At 36.1% G+C, this 26,020-nt stretch overlaps 3 protein-coding genes and 1 pseudogene across 3 annotated transcripts; 1 reads left to right on the top strand and 3 right to left on the bottom strand.

The window, feature by feature from the left end:
* Positions 1–1,108: 1,108 nt before the first annotated feature.
* On the bottom strand, positions 1,109–7,098 carry LOC147497952 (potassium channel AKT1-like). Its single transcript, XM_086560197.1, has 11 exons — positions 6,573–7,098; positions 5,738–6,103; positions 5,527–5,584; positions 5,114–5,434; positions 4,748–4,993; positions 4,562–4,660; positions 3,897–3,926; positions 3,606–3,791; positions 3,249–3,443; positions 3,081–3,156; positions 1,109–2,028 (listed from the first exon to the last, which is right to left on the bottom strand). The coding sequence occupies exons 1-11, from the start codon at positions 6,761–6,763 to the stop codon at positions 1,142–1,144; spliced, it is 2,655 nt and encodes an 884-aa protein (XP_086416323.1). The 5' UTR covers positions 6,764–7,098; the 3' UTR covers positions 1,109–1,141.
* Positions 7,099–20,293: 13,195 nt separating this feature from the next.
* On the top strand, positions 20,294–22,471 carry LOC147497953 (COBRA-like protein 4; annotated as a pseudogene).
* Positions 22,472–23,470: 999 nt separating this feature from the next.
* Positions 23,471–25,046, bottom strand: LOC147497954 (protein FAR-RED IMPAIRED RESPONSE 1-like). The gene is made up of 5 exons (XM_086563066.1): positions 24,976–25,046; positions 24,619–24,906; positions 23,744–24,295; positions 23,570–23,658; positions 23,471–23,490 (listed from the first exon to the last, which is right to left on the bottom strand). The coding sequence occupies exons 1-5, from the start codon at positions 25,044–25,046 to the stop codon at positions 23,471–23,473; spliced, it is 1,020 nt and encodes a 339-aa protein (XP_086419192.1).
* Positions 25,047–25,091: 45 nt separating this feature from the next.
* LOC147497955 (protein FAR1-RELATED SEQUENCE 5-like) lies at positions 25,092–25,658 on the bottom strand. Its single transcript, XM_086563067.1, has one exon. It carries the CDS (start codon positions 25,656–25,658, stop codon positions 25,092–25,094), a length of 567 nt encoding a protein of 188 aa, XP_086419193.1.
* Between the last annotated feature and the right edge of the window lie 362 nt (positions 25,659–26,020).

Here is a 26,020-nt window from a genome sequence, read left to right on the forward strand (position 1 = left end):
GACGCAATTAAAGTAGTTTAGATTGGTGTCCATTGTCAATTATTTACGATAGTTTTCTTTTTTCAAATGGTATTTTCGCCGCTCGAATTTGGAAGCCCTGAAATACATATTTCCTTCCGAAAAAGGGAGGATATGCTGGCGGGTTCGAAACACCACACCTCTAATATCATATTATCCAAAGGCTTCACCAACTAAGCTATCTGGCACTGCAGATCTCATTCTCGCCCTTTTTGTTCACAGTCCATATATGATAAATGTACCAATTTCAAGAACAAACTATTTTGAGGCACTGGCACGCAAAACTGTAATATCGAGCAAATTAAGTTCTGAAAAATTAATTCCTCGAAGAGAGCACACACATAATGTGCCCTGGATCACTCCTATGACCCAATTAGACTTGAATTTTACTAACTCCCAGAAAAGTGGTCCATGATCTGACCCATAATCACTTCAATAGCATAGGCTTTCAGGAAACTGCTCCATTCAAGGTGGTCAAATTTTCTTATATCTAAAATACTTTAAAGAACGCGACTGTTAGCTACAGTCCCGCAACAGTAGTTTATTAATTTTTTATGTAACTCTTGGTTACTTCGTCATTTGTTATTTGCCCCTCTATTTTTTATTTATTTACCTAATTTACCCCTATCTAAAAGAGAGAAAAGTTGTTGGGGGCTTTTGATGGACACGTGGAAGAGAGAGAAATGGTAGGATGAGAGGAGATATAAAAACGTGCATAGCACGTGCACCATTCTAGTAAAATATAAGAGAAGAACACTTGAATGAGACCAAATACCAAAGTCTGGGATTGAGCATTTGAGTTCAATAGAAAGATCTTTCAAAGTTCTAGAACCATCTCCATCGTTCCAGTCAGCATATTTTTACGCTCTTTTCACTAAACAGTGTACTTCCACCTAGCATTTGAATGCGTTTTCAGTTCCCTGTATGCTAAAACAGAACCACCTCTTCCTTCGTACTTGAATCCCAGGATAAAATTATGTACACGGCAAGCAAAAGCGACTTGAGAGCACACTCTTGTCCTGCTCAGCTGAATGTTAATATGTGGAAAACCAGCAAGAAGTAATTGGCAGATTAGCTTTAGTCGCTTAAGAACAAAGAAAAGGAAGAAAAAGATTTCTATCATCTAGAAACTTCGAACCTCAATTACACTATTAGGTGAATGTTCATCATCGATACTATCACTAACAAGAATAAGATGATCACCATCTCTAATCAATTCTACATCATCAATTTCGGCTCGTTCGTTGGTAAGAACTTTACTGACCGTGATTCCAAACTTTTTAGTACCAAGCTCAAGTAGTTCTTGCAAGGAACCTGGGAGGAGTACAAGCTTTCCAGTAGCATCCCCCTTCTCTGGGCAACTAATAGTGACTCTGGATGAGTAATTCCCATGGATACCACGATTCAATGAGTTCGTAGTAGTAAGCGTCCCCTTATCACCTGCCTGGGCAGCTGACATCATCCCAAAGATCGAATTATGGAAGTTGCTTGTCTTGCGTCTTCGGCGGCTATCTCCCCAAATCCCTGTCATAGGTGTACCTTCGGGAGAGTGAGGACGCATTGAAGGCTCACTCTTAAATTTCGCAATAACTCTCTTCATTGGCACATGAACTATACCCGAGGATTGGTGTTTGATCTCTTCTTTGGCTTGGAAGAGTGCTATTATCTCTTCATGAGCCTGCTGCTCTGCAAGACTTCTTGGAGTCCAGCCATCATTGCTGGGTTTGTCAATATCTGCCCCATGGTCTAACAAAAATTTGACTATTTCAACATTCCCTTCCGTAACTCCAACATGAAGTGCAGTATATCCATCTCTCTTAGGTAGCTTGACATCCCCTCCATAATGTAGTATGTCCTTTAGCAAGTCCAAACTATTTTGTTCAGCAGCAATGCAAGCAAATTGACCCAAATCGCCCGAAGAAATGTTTGCTCCATTGTTTAACAACAAATTTATCACACTTTTGTGATTTCCAACAATTGCTTCCCAGAGAGGAACTTTGCCTTCTAAATCTGTACCAAAAGGAATAGTCAACAGAGTCAATTTAGTAACAAGCTACATCACCAAGTGGTAAATACACGAATGTAACTTCTTCTGGACAAATTTTGATCCTCATGCTTTTAACGAAACAAATCCATTAATCGCAATAACAATGTATACATCAACAAGATTTATAATATAGTACCAAGAGTGGGTTGACATATTGGGTTACAAGAGTAATTCCATTGACTACGGAAATATTTAAAAAAAAAAGTACGGATAATGCTGCTTGTAGTTTACTAAAAGACTAACCAAGCTTGAGAGAGGGGCAAGGCTAACAGATAAGACAAGTTCAATTTCAGATTCTTTAATTTTAACACTGTCACATGGATAATTGTCAGAAAGGGTAGCATAGATAATATTGTAGTTGAAACTATAATCGTTGCAAGAAAGAATTATTATATAATGTATTACTTAATTGGAGCCAACTAAGATTTCTATATAACTTTAAAGCAACAGAGAAGTGCGCCCCAAATGGTATTTTAAAGTGCGCCCGAACTGTAATTTCTCTCCATAAATCAAATAATAATGTGCAATCGAAGGGAAGTCAACAGACATCAAGAATAATTGATGTATAAACTAAGCAACAATTATCTGCTTCACTTATTGAGACTCTTTAATAAATAAACTAGTTCTAGGGGGACCAACTATCCTTAAGCTAATTTGAACAAATGTCTTGTTCATCCAAAACAAAGAAATATCATACAGAAAAATCATAAAATAAGATAAAAAATAACAGAGACTTTTGGCACAAGGGTCACTTTCAAAGGAAAATATAGAAGCTTTAAAATGGACGAAGTTACCTTGGCTTCCTTTTTAAATGTGAAGATTCAAAGCAATTGAAATTTTCGGAAAGAGTTAATTACAGGTGTATCTTTTATAGCTTAAACTACAGAAAAAATAGGGGAAAATCTATAACTAACTTAACTACATGCCTACATACCATTTCGGGACATGTACACATTTTCACAAGAAAAATATTAAGACAGGAGTATTTAAGTAATGTGATTTAATAAGAACATACCTTTGCTATTGGGATTGGCCCCATAATCTAGTAAAAGACTGACACAACTTTCGCTTCCTTTAGATGCCACTATATGCTGGATTAGTCAAACAGAATAAAAATGAATAAACACAAAAAATAATATATGGAATCAAAGAAATCAAGACTATACAGAAGAAGTTCACACACCAGAGCAGTTTGTCCATTGTCATCTACTTCATTCGGGTACCAATCTTGGTTGAGTAGCTTGTGTAAAAGACGTTCGTCTCCTTTACTCGCTGCAAAGCACAGACTGACTGGGAGGTCCACCCTATCACGGGCTAGCATGTTCTCTGTCTCCATTAAAAATTCTTCCAATTTGGGATCCGTCGATCCTTTCAAATGCTGCACCATCCAACTTTTTGTGAGTCTAACAGGTCTAAATCATTGAGGTTTGCATATTGTACCCATCAGTACAGAATATGAAAATGTTCAGCATGCTTCCCTAATTTCAAATGATATTTATACATCTTTTTATCCTTTTCTAAGAAAGTTATATAAGATAACCTGAAGGAGATTGTTCATGATAATGGTTCCATCCCCAACATGGGCCTGGACTATATTCAAGAATGAAGTCCGGTTCAAGCGCAACAGCAAACTCAGCCGTTTTGTACGAATTGTATATGGTTGTGGCTTGTAACAAAGCACACCAATCTCACCACAGATATCCGCTGCTCTCACCTCTCCTACAACCTGAAATTAACAACCAGTTAATCTAATTGTTCACATTATTGAGGCTTACAAAAGAGTTCAAATCTAAAGAAATTCTGTTTGTGGATATTGCAGTGACGAACTTACATCTTCTTTATCTGTCATATTCAAAATATCCTGCAGAGAAAATGCACATATCAAATACCAATATTCACTTGAATTACGAGAAAATCAACTTTGTACTCCAATTTGAACAATTATACTTAACGATATAACATTTGACAACAAGTATTTGATGAATTGATATGGCATTGGTTAGTAGGCTATCTCGAATTGCAGTTATAATTTGAGCAGACCATGGTAGAATGGCCCTCTCTTTTAAAACATTAAGCTCTAGTAGTTTCAACCAATTCTCTGACGCTTCATTCTTTAGTCTTTTGAGCCAGTGTACTCATTGAACATGTGCCTTTTGGTCCCTGCTTTATGAAGGGTATTTTGTATGTTTAGACTGTGTCTTTTTGCTCTATCACACTTTGCACATGGAATATAGGACATGATGAGGAGACCGAGGGGGGGTAGTTAGTAGGGTTATCTCAGGATCCATGCCATTGCTTGTAAGAGTCAATTTTTAAGTATTATGACAATGATAATATGTATAACCACTAAAAGAAAATCGGAAAATTATACAATGTACAGAAAAACAGGCATAAGCTAAGAAGCTTATAAGCACGGTGGTGAATTGAAATTCATTCATAGTTGTATCGTTCTATAACTTATAAATTTGATACTAAAACGAGAAGCTCAGAATTTACCACAGCACCACTGGCCAGTAAATAGAAATCTGTAGGTGCTTCATTCTGTAAAATTACATCTTCTTTAGGAGGGAAATATTCAGCTTTCATCTCTGAGACCTGCAAATCAAGATGCCTAGGTAAGCTTTGAACACATTAACATAGCAAAATCTTATATTTGATAAATAAATGGTTTTCACAACATACCAGCTGGAAAAGCAAGTCTTTTGATACCCCTTTGAACAAGTATATCATCTCAACAACAGGAAAGAAGAGAAAATGCGAAATACTTGATTGGATGGCTTTAGGAAGAGAATCAAGTGTCTCTTGCTGTTGCAGACCCTCTGAATCTGTTCTGTACTTCAAACATAAGTGTGCAAGCATCTGTTCTCGCAATCTGTCTGGGAGTTTGTTCCTTTGTGCAAACCCGGTAGCAGCTTGAATTGTATCCCTCTATAGTTCCGCACATAAGGTGGAAAAAAAACTATGGAGTCACAAATTGGGTAAGATAGCATTTTATTCTTCTCGTTGCTTTAAATCAAATATGGACAACAAGCAAGAAGGAATACTCACAAATTTTCTAGTTCTACTGGTCCCATGGACAACCAAATTTGTCATATTTCCAATAAGATATGCAGTTAGTCCAAGATTGAAAAGCATGTAGAAGATGTCAAAAATCATCTCCCTTGTATTTTGAGCATGCAGATCACCATAGCCAACAGTTGTAAGAGTTGTGATAGACCAGTACATTGACGTCACATAACGAATCCATATGCTTTGATGATGGAAGTCTTTTCCCATTGATGCACCAATCCATGTCTTTGAAGGGTCATGGTAATTCGCAGCGATTAAATAATAGAAACACCCAGCACAGTGAACTGCAAATAGAGTGACCTACAAGAGCAACCCAACCTAATTAGAGAGGGAATTGATGGTTAAGGAGCTTTCTAAACAACCAAGCAATTTTAGGAACTTAGGACACTCACACAAATAAGCTTCACACATCGAACCCAAAAGTAGTTGAAGTTCTTATCCTTCTCCCATCTGTTGAGGAAAAAGGAAAAGAGGTGAATAAGTGTCAGAAAGCCAAGTCACTCTTTAAGGAACAAAATAGCTTTCAAATTTATAATAGGTAAGATGTTAACTTCTAAATCTTCCTTTAAAACTAATAATTCTCCACATTTAATCATCCTTTACCTGGCAAACATAGCACTAACTCTTCTAAGACGCCAGAGACGAAGCATGTTGAACAAGCCATATGTTTGAAGAGTTGAAGGGAGCATCTTCTGAGCAAGTTCAGTAGGGATTGTCGATATGACATCAAAAGCCAACCAGGTTGTGGCATAATGCCAGGCAATCTTCTTAGGCTCGGTAACGTAATCATATTTATTTTTATCAAAATAGGCTACAAAAAATGTTAGAATGATATCGATGGCAAAGAATCCATTAACAACATTATCAGCAATTGGTAGACCCCCCTCTGGTTTATCAAGGAATCCAAATTCAAATGGAGATACCCAAGCTGTAAACAGTACCAGAATAACCAAAAAGTGCATCCAGCATCTGCAAGAACCATTTTAAATTACATTTAAGTATTATAAATTTCATGAAACCAAAAAAAATACAAATTCTTCTAACATCCAGAAAAGAAAAAAGGAGCAAAGAACAAAAACAAAAAGATGACAAAGTCTACTTCTTAAATATCTAATTTCACTGAACAATGCCTAAAGTAACTTTTCTCCTTCTTTTTCCTTTTAGAGGAGCTGAAAAATGCATTCTAAAAAAACCTTCTCCCCAAGAACAAAGCTTCTAAAGAAACGGGTTTCGAAATTCGACATATAAATCCAATCAGACACAAAAGCATTGTTTTACCACCACACACACACACATATATATATATATGGACACACATTACACAAGAAACAAAAAATATCAAAAACAGAGAAGCCCAACCATTTACAATTTACAAAACAAGACGAACAACAACAACAAAAAAAACTGCACCGCCTCATTTCCTAAAAACAAGCTTTACCTGTAACGACGATCATGAGGAGAAATAATAAATTTGGGAAACTTTTGTTTAGCACGACTCGTTGCATTAACACCAAGAGAAGGAAGGATACCATTTGAAAGACTATATTGGCTACAATCTCTAGATATCTGTTCCATCTCTTGTCCACACAATGGTACTCTAAACAACGCTTTCTTCCCTACATGTTCCATTTACGTAAAACCTTCTCCTCAAAACTCTGTCAAACAGAATTGATGATGCTCTGTTTTTTCAGTTTTTTTATTTCTTGGTCATTATGGCTTTTTTATAAGCGGCAGCCTCCATTTGCGTTATTTTATGACTTTTTTTTTTTTTTTACACTTTCTTTGCGGACCACCAGGATTGATTGATCGATCAAGGATTTTGGACTGACGGTTTTGACCCTCCTGTTTTTTCCCGTTGTGATTATCGTCTCTTTTATTTGTCAAGACGAATTCTTACAAATGTTACACCGAGAGCTTTATGTCTTCCAGATGTTAGTATTTTTTTTGTATTTCTTTCATTTTTCAATTCTTAAGTTGGTATTATCAATTCAATAGTTAATTAATTGTCAAAAGAGTTAGTTGACTTGTTTGTAAGGAACCAAAAATACAATTTCTTTTTAATAAAAATACATATGGATAGGTCAAACTAATAAATGGGATTGTTATTTTTTATTTTCTCCTCAATACTCATTATGCATGTTGAGGTATGACATAACTTATTTATGGTTGCAAGGTCGATGCGCACAAGTCTTGCCCGAATTCGTAGCTAGTGTGCCACTGACTGATCTCTTAAAACCAGATAACAAACATTCGTAGTAACATCCATTAGTGATACATCCATTACTGATCCAAATCAGTTCAGAATGTCAGTTAGAGCTTCAGGCATGATACTTCGATGATAGGACTTTGCTCGGTGACACAGAGCAAGTGGCAACAGCACTACAAACTATTATCCAAGAAACATGTCTATCAATAGGGTTTATTCCTAATGTGGCTAAGACTGAAATATTTTGGCCATCTTTAGATCTGTGTTCGTTGTTGTAACCCCGCTCTCTTCCAAGCTGATATATCTCGTCCACTGCTGCTCGGGGTAAGGTTACTTGGTGGAGTAGTCAAAATTTTAGTCCATGTACAGTGGAATTAGGTGATCATTTATGTGAGCTAAGTCTGCCCCTTAGTCCGATTGAGAATGTAAATTGACAACAAAAAACCAAAAACTAATACTAACACGCAATGAACTCCTCTTGCACGGGATTTGAAAAGGGTTTTAAAATGTACTTCCCAAGTTGTACTTACACGCACTTGGTGTGGAGGCTGACTTGAGTGACCCTTTAGCTATTGACTTTTTAGGTCAAGGCCACTCACTTACATCTAAAAATTATTGCACACATTTAGAAACTCACAAGCGGGCGTAATGGGGATTGAGGCCCAATAATGTACAAAGTTTGCCTTCAAGGTAAGGGTGTGCACGGGTCGGGTTGGATTTGGGACTAAACCAACGACCAAATTAATCCTCTCGATTTATATTTTTCTAGAACCGAACCAAACCGAACTAATATCCAACCGAACCGTTACCCAAACCGAACCAATTGGATTACTGTTTAACTGATATTAATCGACCCGAACCGACTGGTTTTCACGTGTTTTTAAATTAAATCACTTAAATATGTATATTCTAATATATACTATATATGGCGGGTCGGTTCGGGTAAGATTTTGGACTAAACCAACGACCGGACCGACCCTATCGATTTTCACATATACTTAACCAAACTGAACCAATTGATAAACATAACCGATCCGAAACCTACCGGTTTGGTTTGGTTCAGTCGGTTTTATTAGTTCGACCAGTTTTATGCACACTCCTACTTCAAGGGCTTAAGTACAAAAAAGTTTAACTATTGCTAAAAACTATTATTTATTTATTTATTTTTATTTTTTATATTATCCTAAAATTATTATACTATGCGTTTCTGCTGATAGGTGGCATGATATAGGTAAAGAATTGGAACAGGTTGAATCTGGTGAGCTGACAAGAGGACGTTGGAGTCTGGTCAATGCTGGTCAATCTGCTCCCGCGAGTTGACCATCCGTGCCTGCGAATGGAGTATATATGGTGGTTTGACTTCAAATTTCTACAGCAACATTATGTTGTTCTCCTGGTTCCAAATCTTAATATGTATGGTGCACCCTGTTGACAGAAACATGAACAATAATGATTTTGATTTTTTTTTTTTTTTTTTTTTTATGAAAAAATAATACAAAAATTGAATGGGGGGAGAAGATGGGGGAGTTTCCCTCTTGAATTGATTTGAACGCAATTGTTTAGGGGTTAATCACACTCTAAACTAGTTGGAAAATTTTAACAAAACAAGAAGAGAACTCTGTGGGGGGGGGAAGAAGAGAATATATCTTTGGTTTGTTGATTTGATTTTGGAAATGAAATAACTTGAATGTAAAGAAGATAAGTTGAGAAGAAAAAGAGAATGAATGTCACCACTAAGAATTGGTTTAATGGAATAAATTTCACTACATTAATTGTTATACCTAATTAACTACAATCTAGATATAAATGATCCCTTGTAGTTGAGTTGTCATCTCTAATAATAAACTCCAAAACATGTGGAACCTCATTGACACCATATCTCTATGCATGCCATGAAACTCCTAGCTTATATATGAGTGGAGTAAAATCTCTTTTGATTCGACACACATAAATGCCATAAAACTTAAGCAATTAAATTAGCTACATGTATTCTATCATTCTTCCTCTTGGGGTTTCATTCATTCTCTCTAAATGAGAGAATTACCTAATATTCATTATAATGCAATGATGAGATCAAGAAGTAAATGATTCAAAAGAACTTTGTATTGAATGTTGCTTAAAAAAAAATGCTACAACCTAGTAAAAATGAAATAATGAATTATAAAATGATAGTGGAGAATCTCTACACTCATATATGCGTAGAGTATACAAAAATACCCCCAATACATTTTTTAGCTATTAAGGAATCCCTTTTGGGCCAAAACCCTAATGGACTTGTGGGCTTTTCTTCATCTTGGTTTATATATAATTACCCTTGGCTTTGACTTTGACTTCTTCTAATAGGCTTCTCTTGGACCAAGTGAGAGGGGTTTCATCTCCAAGCAACATATTTCCATGCTAAAATATTGGTTTTGCTGAAATGTTACCATTTAAGTGATGAAACTTGCAAAAGCAAGAAAACCATTATTTTTCTACATTATTGATTACATAATTGGCCTAAACAACGTATTTTTAAGGGGTAACATATACATATTTGGGTCTTTATTAGTTCACATTTGCTTAGTGGGCACCGTATCAGCATGTTAGGATGGATGGGTTGGATTGTTACACATGTCGACTCATTTTTAAGAGCTCTAAGTCTATTTGAAGCAGTATTTTTTAATTTTCCTTAGACATCTACTTTGTAGGTTGCCTAATGTTTACTCTTTGCAGGTGTGATTGTGGATTAAAGACATTGATACATGTACATTAACTTGCGACTTTAAGTTGCAATTCTGATTATGTGATGGAAATGACTAGTGATCTTGATTTAATTTTCTTAACAATTTGTACTTAATAAGTTAAGTTGATTCGGATATTGAGCAACTATGATGATATTAACATTCCCTTTTGGATTTATCATATGTGGAATAAGGTGTAATTCCATGAGCTTGGTACGCTCTACTATTTTACCCATTTAGCTTTCGAGAGCCACCTTCAAGCCGCGTACACCAAAGCTTTGGGATACATTATATTACATTGCTAAATCAACCATGCATGATGATATTTATTGTACTCAAAGTAAGATTGGAAGCTCAAATTAATTAAATGACCTATAATAACGTTTAACTAGTCGAACAAATTAAAGCATTTCAATTACTGGGAGGCCCCCATGAATCCTAGTATGTTTTATAGCTAAACCACGATATAAAGTGAATAATCCTTTCTCTCAATATTATTAGGATTAGAGTGCTGTCAAAAGTATATCAACCCACTCGCTCCCAGCATCATTCTAAAGTCCATTTAATTGTCACCTGAGTCATCGATTCAATAGCTTGTTTTGGCCTTTGGACCCAAAAATCCATGGGAACCATACATTCTCAGATTGCTCCCACTAGAGTAAGCTTAACTATAGAGTTCTGATCTCAACAAAATAAATTGTGTTTAAAGAGGCCTACACTAGGATTTGGCGTATCAATACTTAAATCCAGATTGAGCCAACTGGAGCTTATACTTGTTAGGAGCACAATGAATGTTGTACAAGCTACATAATTGAGCAGGGATATCACCAAAGAAGAGGTCAAGGAGGCTTTTTGTTTAGTATGGATGACAACAAAAGCCCTGGACCGAATGGGTACAATGCTTGTTTCTTTAAAAGCAACTGGGATTGACTAGAAGAGAACTTCACTAAAGTTGTCTTATCTTGTTTCGTAACATTTTTTTTTTCGTAAAAGGTAATTGATTCAAATTTTTTTTAAAAGGTTACAAGAAAGAAGAATATGAAGTGTAAGATCTGTTTAGTATGGGTTTCATCACCTATTACATCCAAAATTTAGCTTATGAATCAGAAGTAAGTAGTAAAATGGTTTTCCAAGTTCCTCACAAATGGAGGCTTATTGTCCTACCATTTACTTTCTCCATTTTGTAAAGCAGCACCATGTCTCGCGCAACTGTCCGCTCCTGAATTTGTTTCTCTCCATGTAGCTGATATATTGATCCATGCTGCTTTCTCTCTTAGTTGCTTCCATTTTGATCTTACTCTCCAATGCACTTTATCCTTCTGAAAAGCTTGAACCACCGAGGATGAGTCTGATTCCACCCATATATATCTCCAGTCTCGATCCACTACTCGCTGAATTCCTTCTATAATAGCAAATGTTTCTGCCATATAGTTTGTTGTTATCCCAAGTCCTCCTGCTGCGGCACCCAAAAAATGCCTCATATGATCCCGGAGAATCACTTCCCAACCTACCATGCCTGGGTTTCCCCGTGAGCTTCCATCAACATTAATTTTTATAATGCCCAGAGGTGGGAGAAGCCAGTAGCATTCCAAAATTTTGGGGGCACTTCTGAGTTTGTGCTGAAGATTAAATATGTGAAGGGTTTTCATATCTGTCATCGAGTTGTTCATGGTACCTGGTGATTTATGATACGCTCAGATGATGGATCTTATAGTCAGGAAACAAATGTTAGAGAAACTGGATGTCTTATGATCATAGAGATGTATCCCAAGATGTATTAATTCTACATTCATATGCTTGATACCTAAAGGTGCAATCCCGACAAGAGTTGAAAACTATAGGCCTATTTCTTACTGCAACATTATTTATAAATATATTTTAAAGATTTTGACTAACAGACTGATGCCTTTCATCTCCACTTTGATTTCCGTTAGTCAAGCATCTTTCATACCTGGTAGGTTAATACAAGACAACCTTGTATTGGTACATGAACTTCTCAGGTAGTATACAAGGAAGTATGGGACTTCCAGATGCTTTATTAAAGTGGACTTGAAGAAGACTTATGATACTCTATCCTGGGAGACCTTAGAGCTTATTCTTCAAAGATTTAATTTTCCATAGAAGTTCATCATACGGATACAAATGTGTTATATTGCTCCCCATTTTTCTATATTGATTAATGGTACTCCTCAATGGTACTTTGAAGGAAAACGAGGCCTTAGACAAGGTGATCTGATCTCACCATATCTATCTGTTTTTGTTACAAAGATCTTGAGTGGACTTCTCGCCAATAGTTTACAAGATAACAGGATAAATCCACACTCAACATGCAAGAAGATGCACATTACTCACCTGTGCTTTGTTGATGATATCTTGTTACTCTGCAAAACAGATGAAAAATCTATATTGGCCATTAAATAGGATTTGGAGTTGTTTGCTACTTTGACTTGACTTAATCTCAACCCCTCCAAAACCACTTTGATTGGCAGTGGTTTGTCATCTGATGAAGTTAAAGTCTTGGCAGATTGTATGGGTGTAGAAACTGTAGCTCCACCTATTACATATCTAGGTCTCCCTCTAATCTCAGCATGACTTGGTATCAATGAATGTTCTCCTCTTATCCAGAAAATCACTTGCTGGATTTCTAATTGGAAAACAAATGCCTATCTTATGCAGGTCGTTTGCAGCTAGTTCACTCTGTGCTTTCTTCATTCCATACATATTGAGCATGAGTCTTTATCCTCCCCATGATTGTTTTGGATAGAGTTACAAAGATTTGCAACCGTTTTCTTTGGTGTGGATTATATATGAAGTTGAAAGTGTGTCTAACAAACTCTAGCGCTATCAAATTGAGAAAAGAGGAAGGTGGCCTTGGCATCATTGATCCAAAAATATGGAATAAGGATGCCTATTGTGGGCTTGTGTTCAAGATTGCCAGCAAGGAGGAGTCAATATGGACACAATGGGAGTGGACGTACTAGATAAAAAGTAAGCATTTATAGACTATGGAGGCACCCAAAGACTGCTCATGGGTATGAAGAAATGTGTTGGAACATATGTTTACGCATTGCAAACTAGTTTATCAGACATATGGTGGTTAATGGTAAGAGTGCTTCTTTATGGCATGACCTTGGTGTTCTAGTAAGCCCTTGTGGTTGATTCCATAAGCACGAAACTTATTGGGCTTACCTGAAGATGCACATGTTGATTATTTGATGTTAGAAGGTGAGTGGAATGTTGTAGTAGTCGACAACCTCCCTCTCGGCCAGATTAAGCAATGGATTCTTGCTACAAGCATTTATATTAACTTGGACGAGGATAAGGTAGTTTGGACTGAGACCAGGTCAGGTGCGTACACAACTAAGTCTGCATACCAAGCTTTGAAGGCTTTTAGAGCTAAAGTGCTATGGTTTCGACTTGTGTGGGGAAAATTAGTGACACCGAAGCATTTGTTCTCTGCTTGGCAACTCTTTTCGAGCTCTTTACTTACTCAAGATAGGTTGATTGTCCGGATGATCTTAACAAGCTCGTCATTCTACCTATGTAATTGAGACAAAGATAACTCCAAACACCTCTATTTTGATTGCCCTTTCTCAAAATCTTTGTGGAGTGGAGTTAAGAAAAAACTGGGTGTAAATAAGATAGTTAGAGATTCAAATTCCGAATGGTTTGACATTCTACAAACTACCAATAGGAAGTCCACTCAAGCTGAGATCTACAAAGCATTTATTTGTGCCTCCATTAATATTATATGGGTCAAAAGGAACTGCTGAAGGTTCCGAGGTAAACAACGCATGGTAGCAGAAATTACAACTATTCTCATGAATCAGCAATAGATTTCTCTACAAGGGAAACTCAAGGAAATCAGAGACTCACCTGGAGCACACATCTTTTTGCAAAGATTGTGTTGCGAATACAAGCCCACTTTGTAATGAAGACACCAGCCACTTGTTCATGGGTAAGGCCTGAGGCAAATAAAGTTACATTGAGCCTCGATGGTTTAGTAGGTGGTAACAGTGGATCGAGCTATATGGAAGATTAGTTAGAAATTTATATGGTGAGGTACAACTAATGTACAAAGGATGCAACATTTCCTCATTAATTCTAGTTCAGAAGCTTAGAGGAATTCTTCAAGGGCTAAAGAGTTGTAGGATGATGGGATTTAAGAAGTTTAAAGTTGTGCTTGATTGACTCAGAGCAGTGTGTATCCTACTAGAAAAGGAGGGAGTTCCTTGGTATTGTCAAAGTATAGTAGCTACCATTAAGTTACTAAATCCTTGGTTTGATAAGGTGGTCTTCGTACACATCTTTCGGGAAGGCAATAGATCAAGCTGTAGATTTCATTCCAAAGTCATCTATTTGTAATGTTGTTTTTGATATGTTTTGCCTGACTCCTCTTGAACTTAGGCTCGACCAAATTGTAAAAGAGGATGATGCAGGTTATGTGTACTTGAGGGTTTTATAAATATAGGTTGGGGTTTGCCTAACCCCTAATTACTTCAAAAAAAAAAAATCCAGATTCTAGGATTACTTCCTTAGTGAAGTGGGACCGTTCCATGACGCAGTCGTCGCCCAACGCTAGGCTAACTACCTTTTTGATATACCCCTCTCTGGGCCACACTTAAAGGTATCACATGGTAGTTGTCCAAAGTTAATTGGTGCAACTAGACAAGTTGACATGCATGCTTGCATTGTATCTCATTTTTTTTTATTGAAAAAAAATAATATTTGCAAAATGTGAAGTGGAGGCAAAAGAAATTGGTCTTTATGTGAATATGTAATTTTTTTATTCATTTGGATATTCTTATATGAATGTCTAAATTTACTAAGTGTACTAGTAGTTATTATTATATAAGAATTGATTTGGACATAAATTTGTTGTTTTATTGAATAGGAACAAATTTGGACCAAAGTTTGTTTTATAATCAAGGACAAAATAATAAACATGGAAAAATAATAAGAACCAATTTGCATGTTTTGGTGGGTTCTTATTATTTATTATGGCAAGATTATCACAGGGCTTGAGAAGGGATTTGAATTGTCAGCTCGTCAGAAATTAGTTATGGTTGCCTACGATCGAAAAACGCTAAAGATTTTTTTTTTCTAGCTATTGTTATAGAAGGTCTTGGAAGTCTCTAGTTTAGTATCGTGCCATTTTTTGTTACCATCTTATGGTCTTTTTGTATACGACATATTGTGTCTTATGTCCTATATGCAAGAGTGTTCGGCTTGACTCCTCCTTTGGGTACCATGCAACATATTGCAAGCACTTTCTATGCTCCAAATACAAGCATAACTGATAAACACCTAAAACTGTAATATATATAAACCTCATAGAGACGACATTTCATTTTGGTTAATTATGTGTTTAATAATCGAGAAATAATTGTATTATATTCTTGTCCTTTCATAGGTTTCGGTAGTCAACACTAAAATTGTGATAAAACTAGTATTTTACTACAAATTATTGCTTAAACCTGAAGTCTTCCTTCTTAGCCCATTTGAAACTCAAAAAGGCCCAACTAAAGCCCATTGACTCAACGCCAGTCAAAGCAGGTCATTTCTGGGTCAAACCAAGTCAATCGTACAGAAAATCAACAAACTTCCGACGCTCATATCTTATTATTATGGACTCCGAATTCGGCAGGTGACCTATCAAAACAATCAGTGCGACGTAATCTGCACAAAGACAGGACTTTATAAAAAGTCAAATTTCGGGTCAACCACTGGTCAAATCCCACGGGCCCATCACGTATTGGGCTTCTCAATTATCAAGCCCATGAAGAAGTCAAAGACATGATTTGCATAAATTATATGCACAAGACATGGTACCAAGAGACATGGTACTTAACATGGAGAAACAGAAAAGGAGTAGGTTTGAAATTAAGCATATAATGGAAGAAAAGTCTCCATTTATGGCAAAAGTGAGGGAAGATGACAAGATAAATAAATTAAGATGTGAAAATAGTAGTTCTAACATGCTAAAATCATTATAATCAATATATAATAATACTCTCAAATTTATAGAATATAGAGAGTAATCGTGTTCTCCACTTTTACTTGTACGTACTTGTAACTGATTTAGACTAAACAATTATTTCACTAATTGAGAGAGTAATATGATATTAAAACAGTAAATTTAAATTGCTAAAACAGTAGATATAATGATGATAAAAAGAATATAGAGAAGGGCAATCCACCACGCAATTCGATTGACTATTAGTTAGTTATCGAATCGCTTGTTTTAATCCCTAGTGAAGACCAAGTCCTCTCGGATTGAGCTTTCACTAGCATGATAGTTTAGCTCTACAACAAATCTCTTTGATGGTGGCTCTAAACTCTAGTTCAACTCTTATGACTTTTATCTCTAAATAATCATAAGAATCAAACTTGAAACGGTAATTAACAAAACAATAACTATACTACTTCATTAACCCCCCTCTAATGGAGGTTTTAGCCTTGTATCATTGGATTAAATTTAACTAAATATTAAGAGAAAGACATAATAAAGTAAAGAATTGAATAAACTAGTTTTTATTGAAAGGTTTCTAATGGAGGATACAAACTAAATTTAATTCTAACCCTAAACTAAACTACAACTACACTAAACTAATTAGAGACTAAGGGGAGGAAGGAGAGAATAAGTTTAGCCTTAACCCTCTTTATATAGGAGAGGGTTAGGGTTACATTTTTGTGCATGGGCCAAAAAAGGGGGATTTTGGGCCTCTAACGTGAGCCCAAAGTCCATTATGTTAAGTTTAAAGAAGCTATTACTGTTGGAAATTACTTCAGTGCCCTTTTCGTCTACTTTTACAATTCTGATTGGGGCAAGGCTGGGTCCATTGGAAAGCTTATTCTGATTCGGTCGTTTTGACATAAAGTAGGCCCAATTCTGAGGCCCAAGTCCAAAGATACGCCTATTTGAAGTTCTATTGACTTTTCTATTCTTTTTCTACCCGAATTGACTTTGACTTCTCAGCTTTGATTGGGCTTGAAAAGACTGTTTCTTCTTGATTCTTGGGCTTTGAACATAAACTCTTTTAGCAATCATCTTGACTTGTTTTCTACGCAAAATGGCATCTTTAAGCACATAAACAGCTTCAAGACTTAAAATACACAAAAACACGTAAACTATACTAACTCTTATTTATTATAAACATAATTAGCCTGAATGTAATATTATTAAGGGATTTAAACTACACTTTTGGGTGCTTATCAGAAGACTTATGATATATCCCATTCTTGCATTTGTAAGAGCATTCCATACGCAGTGTAGTTTTATAATTTCAAATTTTAGTTTTGTTTGGTAGACTTTCATTCTTAATTAGTTCATTAGTTAGTTTTCATGTTTTAGTTTTAAGTTTGTAATAAATATGTAATGGGGGGAGACTCCATAAGTTGTAATTTAAACTCTTTTTCTCTTTAATTTGATTCAGTATTTTCTTCTTATTCTTTTTTATTTCTCATTTTTTAAGTTTAGAATTCCAATGATCATGAGCTAAACACTCTTTGTGGAGGGTTAATGAAGCTCTTGTGAGGAACATGCTCCATTTCTAGATGTCGTAGTCATTTCCTTAGGACAATCAGACCCGAATTAGCTTCCTTCCACAAAATGCCAGTCTCCGACCAAGGTTGGGGTCCAAAGCTTGGATAGTGTCGTGTGAGCTACCCAGGTGACACTATGGATAATAGTAGCGCATGCGACCATCTCGTGTTGTCAGGCCCCAAGTTTTGGATGGTTAGTGTAAGTCCAGGTTAGAAGTTGAATGGTACTATCAAAGATGAAGTACTTGTTAAACTTTTCATGTTAACAGTGTGTTCTCAGAGATGAGTTCATCCAGCCTATTACGGATCGAGAATCTGATGCTCGCATTTGATTTGTTTATGAATCAAAGGTGAGATTAGAGATGCAGTGACAAAGCTAAAATCAGTGGAGTGTAATCCTTACTGAGTGGATTTAACTCTCCGTACCTCTCTTCTTCTTTAGTTTTATCAACTCAATAGTTGTATGTAACATTGTAATTCAAGCAATTAGTGTAAAGTAGTTTAAAGCAGTCAACCATCATAAAATCCTTCTCTCACCACTTGATTCTCTAATAAAGTAGTCCAACAACTTGAACATGTGCCCAAGGTCTAGGTATGAGACGAGTCCCTTACTTGAATTGTACTCTATAATGATTAGAGAGTAAGTTATATTGACATATATATTGATCAGCTCCCAAATGTGCATTTTATTACTTTTATATTCTGCATTACAGCCCTTCTTACGCAATAAACAGACAACTCATAGTTTTTACTACCTTTTGCAGGTTACAGGCCATTTCAAACCACTTATCATAAAAGATGCATTTTAGCGCAAAAAAGAGTCTTATTAACGCTTATTATGAAGAGTCAAGTTGCTATTAAAAATTGTTGAAAAAGTCAAAGTCAATAGTCAAAAGTTAAGAACTCAAAACCAGAAGACTGAAAGTCATGTCATTAACTTAGAAGACTGGAGATGGATGACCTTGCCACAAAAAAGGACTTGCTCAAAACTTAGCTTGCTCAAGAAGATAGAGAAAAAACAAAAGCAAAATCAAAAATCAAAAGCAAAAAAGCAACATAGTGAGGTGTCTTGATTGTAGAAGGAGAGGGCAAATCAGTCATTAGAAAAAAGTGTAATATAAAAGCCAAAAAGTAGGAAGAGAGAGAGCACCTAGACTTAATCTATGGTCAAGTAGGAGTAGTGTAGATTTTAATTTCAAGTCCTTTATATTTTCAAGTTTTTATTGCTTTATTTACTTTTGTTCTTCAATACAACTTTTCAATTCAAGTTTGTTCTTCAAGTTTCAATCCAAGTTGTTCTTCAATACAAGTTTCCATTCAAGTTGTTATTCAAGTTTCAATACAAGTTTTTATTATTTAGTACAAGTTTTTCCATTCAAGTTTTTAGCAAGTTTTCATTCTTTCAAAAACAAATTATGAACTTTAAGAGCTACTACCTTCTCACCTTCATAAACTCCCATCAATCCATCTCTAAAAGTTTATGGTGAACCTTAACTTTGACTACCACAATATTACTATGTACTTCAAATGGCACCACCGTCATAGATTGGAAGAAATGGATTCATGGTTAAGCTCTAAGGAGGCCGAAATGGAACATTCTACCATCTCAATTTCTTATTTATCAATTTTTTTGTCGTTTTAATTCGTTTATTTTAAGTACCGATCTATTTTGTTTCAAATCCAAGTACGTGGTTAAATAGTTGGAGAGGAGCTGGAGTTGCTGACGAAAACCGGGACAACTTCGCCGAAACTAGAAGGGCGACCACCCATTGACCAGGCCGCGACCGCCCGTTGACTGGCCGACGACCGCCCACCCACCTCCAACAATAGTTCGACAATTTTTTGACAACCTGATCTACTTTAACTTGTGGTTTCAACTACGAATCCGGATTTTGTAATAGAGTAGTATAAATTATTGAACTTTGTTTTGATAACTTTTGATAACAACCTGATCTACTTTAACTTTTGATATATATATATATATAAAGTAACTATTTAAGTTAACTTAAAATAAGTAGGTAAGTAAAACTTCACCTATAAAATGAATTCAAAACTACTTTTTTGTGGTTATGAAGCACTCACCATAAAGATCATTCCCACAAAATTTCAGCTCATTTGGAAACCTCTAACATAGATAAAAATTGTTGTCGTCTTTAAAAAAAAATCTAACTGTCTATAAATGTTGAGTTTTTGCAATAATTTTTTGCTAATGTTGAAGGTTTCCAATGAGCTGAAATTTTATGGAGATGATCTTTACAGTAAGTATATCATATCCACAAAACATTGGGGTTGAATTCATTTTATAGGTGAAGTTTCTACGTACTTATTTTAAGTTAACTTAAATAGCTACTTTTTAGAAAATGACTTATATATATATATATATATATATATATATATATATATATATATATATATATATATAGTCCCGATCTTAGAAGTACGTACTTAAGTTAGTAATTAACGGACTAAACCTTACGAGATCCCACAAGATTTAGTAATCTAAAAAACAAAAAAATACCCACCGTAATCTCTCTCTCTCTCTCTTTTATTTCTGTCTCCAAAATTTCTCTCAAACTTTTCTCTCTCCCGTAACTATTCTTCTCTCTCAACCAAATTAAATAAACAAAAAAAAAATCTCGTTACCCTCTCTCACTTCAATTCCTCTTGTTCTCAGTTTTCTTCTCGTTTATGATCTTCTATGGTGCAGGTGAGTTATGAGTCATAATTTGATTGTTGCCTTTCTGTACCCTTTAGGCTAAGTCCAATGGTTTGGTGCGCCATCCCGCCAAACCACAATAGCATAGTGTATACAGTTAGCGGCTTAGCGTTTCCCAACCCAATGGTTATTTTTTTTTTGGGACTCTTCAACCGCCATTCCCACAGGCGTGTGGAAAAAAAAATAAAAAAAAGATTTTTTTAGGACTCTCAACCGCCAGTGCCTATGGCGGGTAGGATTTTTTTTTTTTTTTTGACTCTCCAACCGCCCCAACGCCATTCCAACATGCGTGTGGAAAAAAAAAAAAAAAAAATTAGGACTCTCAACCGCCAGTGGCTATGGCGGGTAGGATTTTTTTTTTTTTTTTTTGGACTTTCCAACCGCCATTCCCACACAGTGTGGGGGAAAAAAAAAAAAAAAAAAGTTTTTTTTTTTTTTGACTCTCTAGCCGCCATTCCCAAAGGCGTGTGGTTTAGATTTCTTTTACCCGCCACTTTGAGTGGCGTGTATACTTGACGCTATCCCGTTAAAACTGACGTTATATATAAGTAAACTTATACCGATAGCGTTGGCGGGTTAGCGTTTTGACGCACCATTGGATCAAAATGTCCGTGATATTTGGTGTTTTGCCGCACCATTGGACTTAGCCTTACCCTTTTTTTCCCCTTTGTCCTGTTCATGAGTTTTGGGATCTCTCATTTGTGACAGATGCATATGACCCATTGGATCCGACTGGAAATATCACAATCAAATGGGACGTTGTGTCTTGGACGCCGGATGGCTATGTGGTGAGTGTTTTCAAATTCTTTTCTCCAATTTTTCATCTACCAAAATATAGTCAGGCAACAAGCCAACAAGGTACAGTACGACATCGTCGTTCTTCAATCTGTAAAAGAAAATAAAGTAAAACAATAACCAAGCAAGCATTTTACATGCCACTACGGCACTAATTAAGATCTTCGCACACTATTGTACTGCTAAGAACACTGCTATATCACAATAACACAACTTTGCATTGTATGTATACAAGCTCAATCAACACAAAAACATTGCTTGATGATTTCTAATATGGTATTGCAGGCAGTGGTTACGATGAACAATTTCCAAATGTATCGGCATATAATGAGTCCTGGCTGGACCTTAGGATGGAATTAGCCTAAGAAAGAAGTTATATGGTCAATGGTGGGAGCTCAAACAACTGAGCAAGGGGATTGCTCCAAGTTCAAGGCTAACATCCCTCATTGTTGCAAGAACGCCAAGAAGAATCCTATAGTTGTTGACTTGCTCCCTGGAGTTCCTTACAATCAACAAATTGCTAACTGCTGTAAGGGTGGAGTAGTAGCATCATGGGGGCAAGATCCTGCAACAGCAATCTCATCCTTTCAGGTGAGTGTCGGGGTTGTAGGGACTTCAAACAAGGCGGTTAAACTGCCAAGTAACTTCACTTTGCTTGGTCCAGGTCCAGGGTATACTTGTGGACCAACAAACGTATTTCCTTCCACCACTTTCCTCTCTCCTGACCGACGGAGAAAGACCCGGCACTCAATATGTTTTTTAAACTATATTTTCTAATTTGTTATTCCGTTACTATATTGTTTACAAACTTTAATTTTATGGAAATTTTGAATTTATGAATGAGATTGGCGCCCTATTTTTTCTGTAGTCTTACTCCGACTAATTATTAAGTCTAACTATTTTCTAATTCTAACAAGGTGGATCTTTAGCTCAAATGGCAAAGCACTTTGGAGGGATCCAAAGATGATGGTGGTTCAAACCCACCAAGATCCTCTAATATTATTTTAACTGTTAATCAGTAGCTTTGTTTTAAGAATGCTTCAACACTAAGGTAAATTTGTGAGAAGGTCCTTGAAACATGTATATGGAGCTGTATTTATGGTGGTAATACGGTGTAAACATAAGACGGTGACAATCTGATTTATTCATACTTTTCTAATTCTCTCACTGCAGGAAAAAAGTATAGTTTGAACTAAAAAAATAAGTAAATAAGTGCATCATTGACACAAATGGTAATCCCTGACATAATTGATCATTTCTAATTCATGCTTTTATCTGTGGTGTCCAGAGATGAAGCAGGTAATCCCTGGCAGAATTTGCAGAGAAGGATGTTGCAGATTCAGCAGGCGAGGTAAATATTGGCTGTTGAGGTGCCTATTATCAAAGCTCTGGGAATTGGTTGGTTAAATGTGATGCAGCTGAAGTTATATTAAAGTTTTAAAGCCTTCATGCTAACTGAATTGGGGTTCAGATAAAAAAAGAAATTCTTGATAAACTTCATTTGTGTAATAGTTGTTTATTTAGAAGTACTCCTAGAATTTGTAGTAGCCAATAGCTAAAGGGTCGCGACATAATGGGCCAATGAAAATATGTGTACCATTCGGCTACTGTTGTAAGTTCATTTTGCTTAGACTAATATAATTTTGTCGTCGGCCGTTATCATAAAAAAGTAAAAAGAAAGTAATAGCAGTATATGTTCCATCAGAACCCCCAATTGCTATTGTGCATTTCCAACCTCTTGGCTTGCCGGCCTTGCCTCTTTATAGATTTTGGGCCATTTTGGCGGTTGGCTGTTAAGCACTTAAGCAATTGGAGTTTAAGTTCGGTCATTTATAACTTAGCTTTGGGGGCAATGAATTGAACGTATGTGAGTTGCCTTACGTGCACCTTTGCGCGCCTTTGCATCATGCCTTTATCTTCCAGAACCAGTGTCATGTCCTAATAGAAGAATGCTTAGTTTCAAAAAATCAATAGACCCTTGCGAAGATCACACTCTCATTGCTGATAATTTGGACAATAGCGAAAATCGATCGCTGGTAATGTTCAATGTGGTTGAACGAGACAATAACTTACGCTGACCGCAAATCATCTACTTAGTTGGAATGTTGGATTGTCGTTCAATGTAACAGTTACAACCCTTGACTTTAATGAAATAAATGTACGAGACTAGTTACATTGGCTTCTCAAAATAAAATTGCAGTTGCTGCAATCATCCATTACTAAAAAAAAGATAACAATATCTATTACGACTAGCGCGGTTTTTTTGAAATCTGCTACTAACATCTGGTGTCATTAAAGTTCCTCGTATGAAATCTCTACCACCACCAGCTGCCATCGTGAGTACTTCATGCATATCAATGCAAAGCTCCATCACCTAATATCAAGCAAAAATTCAACAGCTAAGATATACAACACTAAAAGGTTAAAAAACAATTCAAAAAATCGGTGTTTACCCGAGCCAGAATAAGAACCATCGTCACTATTAGAATTTGTATTAGTTTCATCCTCGTCGTCACATGAAGAAGTTTGCGAAGTTTTTTCGCTGCAAGGCAATTAACATTACAAAGAATATGTGAAATGCACTTTTAGGATTAAAAATAAAGGAAAAATAAAGTGGCGTTACTTACCCATTATTAAGCATTGGACAATTCCTTTTGTCATGAGACACTCCAACCTCATTACAACCATTGCACCATCTACCTTTGTTCTGTCTCCCCTTCCTAAGTGCTTTCTCTTTTCCCTTCTTAATCCTTTTTCCGCAGCCTTTTTCCCATGCTTGACTCGGTTCCTTGTAATTGTTTTCCAAATTCAAACTCTTATTTTCAGAAAGACTACATTTATCTCGTGTTGCTGCTACACTTGTGCCACAATCAACTAACTTCTTAATCTCTTCAAGTGCACCATCTAAAGCATCAGTATACACTTTAATTGCTTCTTTACTTCTAAGAGCTTTATCAACTACAACGGTAGACATTTGAATAAGTTCGTTCCTTTTCATGAGGTATAGTTTATCATCTTGTATCTCCATTCCAACATCATCAATGATTGTCTCTGATTTTCCAACTTTACACCATCTCTTTAAAATGTATTGGTTCGGCAATTTATCAAAATCATGCATTTTGTTCAAATATCCCAATACGTGTATACAAATGACCCCCGAGCTTTCAAACATCTTGCAACTGCATGAAGCAAAATCCAAATCTTTTTTATAACAAATTTCCCGCACTCTATACTTTTCCACCATTTTCTTCCCCAAGATTTTCCTTTCAACTTTATAAATACAACAACTGTCATTGTCACCAAGAAGCTCAAATCTATAGTTCAAGCTCTCCCACAACTCATCTTGAAATTTAAAAAACATCTCAAGTGTATAAACATCAACCATGTGTACCAAAAAATTATATCTTTGTTATATGCCATTAATTCTTCATGGCGTTGGTGCATAAGTCCCCTACCAAACTGAATCATAAAATCTACTAAAGAATTTTCCTTGGAAACATACCTCTTGTAGAATGAATGAGCGCTTTCCGCTCGTTGGCTACTTGACATACCAGCAGAGAAAATATGATTCACATATGCAGGCACCCATTGTGAACGAATATCATACAATGACTGTAACCATTTGTTTTCATGTAAACCACTCCTCTCAACAAGATCAGTCCATTTGGAGTCAAACTCGTCCTTTGTCTCACATCTCCATATGGAACTTGAGAACTCACTGTAGTACTCAATATACTTAATTGTACCTAATCTCTTCGAGAATTTTATCAATATGTGCCAACTGCAGTACCTGTGACACAATACCCATATTTAATATGCCAAAAGAAAGAAAAATAAAAGAAAACAAAAATTACAATACCTGTGATAAGTATTTGGAAGAGCTAGAGAAATGGCTTTTGTCATTGCTGGATCCTGATCTGTTATAATCATCTTCGGCGCGTTGCTTGGCATAGCTTTTAAAAATTGGTCGAATAACTAACCAAACGTAACTGCAGTCTCATCACATAAAAATGCACAAGCAAATAAAATGGTCTGGCCATGATTATTAACCCCATATAATGGTGCGAAAATCAATCCATATCGATTGGTTTTATACGTAGTATAAAAAATAACCACATCTCCCAAAAACTTGTATGCTCGCCTAGAGGTTGCATCTGTCCAAAAACAATGAGAAATCCTTTGTTCAACATCTGCCTCAATTTTAAAAGTGAAAGAAGGATTCTTTGCTTGTTCCAATTTTAAGTACTCGTGAAACATATCTCCATCGTGGCCCTTCACCGCATTACGCTTGTTCCTTTTCTGGTTATATAAATCCCTATGTATAAAACCAATGTTTTCTATCCCACCTGACTGCACACCAAGCAAGTTGAATTGTTGATGCTGGGGTATATTAACCATGGCAAGTTGTTGCGTTAAACATTTTTGGGTAGTAGAAAAGCCACGGTGAGATCTTAGAAAGTGTACTCTACTCGGTGTTGACAACGAGTGAGTATGCCCCTCAGTAAATACACTAACTACAAATGCACCAGATTTTGTCTTCATTATCTGCTATTTTTTGCCTTACAAACCTTCTTTTGTATTACCCCCGACGCCTTTTTTTTTCCCAACATCCGCTACTAGTGAACTTTTTCCTTGTTTATAACAAACATATTCCTTTCTTATTGCTGCACCATCCTTCTTCCTTTCTAAGACCAACTACGCATTACACTAAATCCAAATATTTTTTGCATATTCATTATAAAAGTTGTAAACATCATCCAATGATTCAAACTCCTGGCCTACTTTTGGCTTCACGTCGTTTAATACTTGAGGAGTGTAAATCTCAATATTTTCAGCACCTAAGCTCCCACTCTCTACATCGACTTCCGAATTTTCCATTTCACTATAACCTGACACAAATTTGC

The sequence above is a fragment of the Coptis chinensis genome, chromosome 5 (assembly GCF_015680905.1).
Source record: "Coptis chinensis isolate HL-2020 chromosome 5, ASM1568090v1, whole genome shotgun sequence".
Lineage (NCBI taxonomy): Eukaryota > Viridiplantae > Streptophyta > Magnoliopsida > Ranunculales > Ranunculaceae > Coptis > Coptis chinensis.

Bases quoted from the DNA above. Each gene is read 5' to 3' on its own strand.
- LOC147497954 (XM_086563066.1), bottom strand. From the start codon at position 25,046: ATGATTATAACAGATCAGGATCCAGCAATGACAAAAGCCATTTCTCTA. The intron at 24,296-24,618 runs GTATGTTTCCAA...TGCTTCATGCAG, and splicing joins GCTCATTCATTCTACAAGAG to TTGCAAGATGTTTGAAAGCT. The intron at 23,491-23,569 runs GTAAACACCGAT...GCTTGATATTAG, and splicing joins TGGTTCTTATTCTGGCTCGG to GTGATGGAGCTTTGCATTGA.
- LOC147497952 (XM_086560197.1), bottom strand. From the start codon at position 6,763: ATGGAACATGTAGGGAAGAAAGCGTTGTTTAGAGTACCATTGTGTGGA. The intron at 5,435-5,526 runs GTGAGTGTCCTA...TTGCTCTTGTAG, and splicing joins GATGTGTGAAGCTTATTTGT to GTCACTCTATTTGCAGTTCA. The intron at 3,444-3,605 runs GTTATCTTATAT...TGGATGGTGCAG, and splicing joins TCATGAACAATCTCCTTCAG to CATTTGAAAGGATCGACGGA.
- LOC147497955 (XM_086563067.1), bottom strand. From the start codon at position 25,658: ATGAAGACAAAATCTGGTGCATTTGTAGTTAGTGTATTTACTGAGGGG.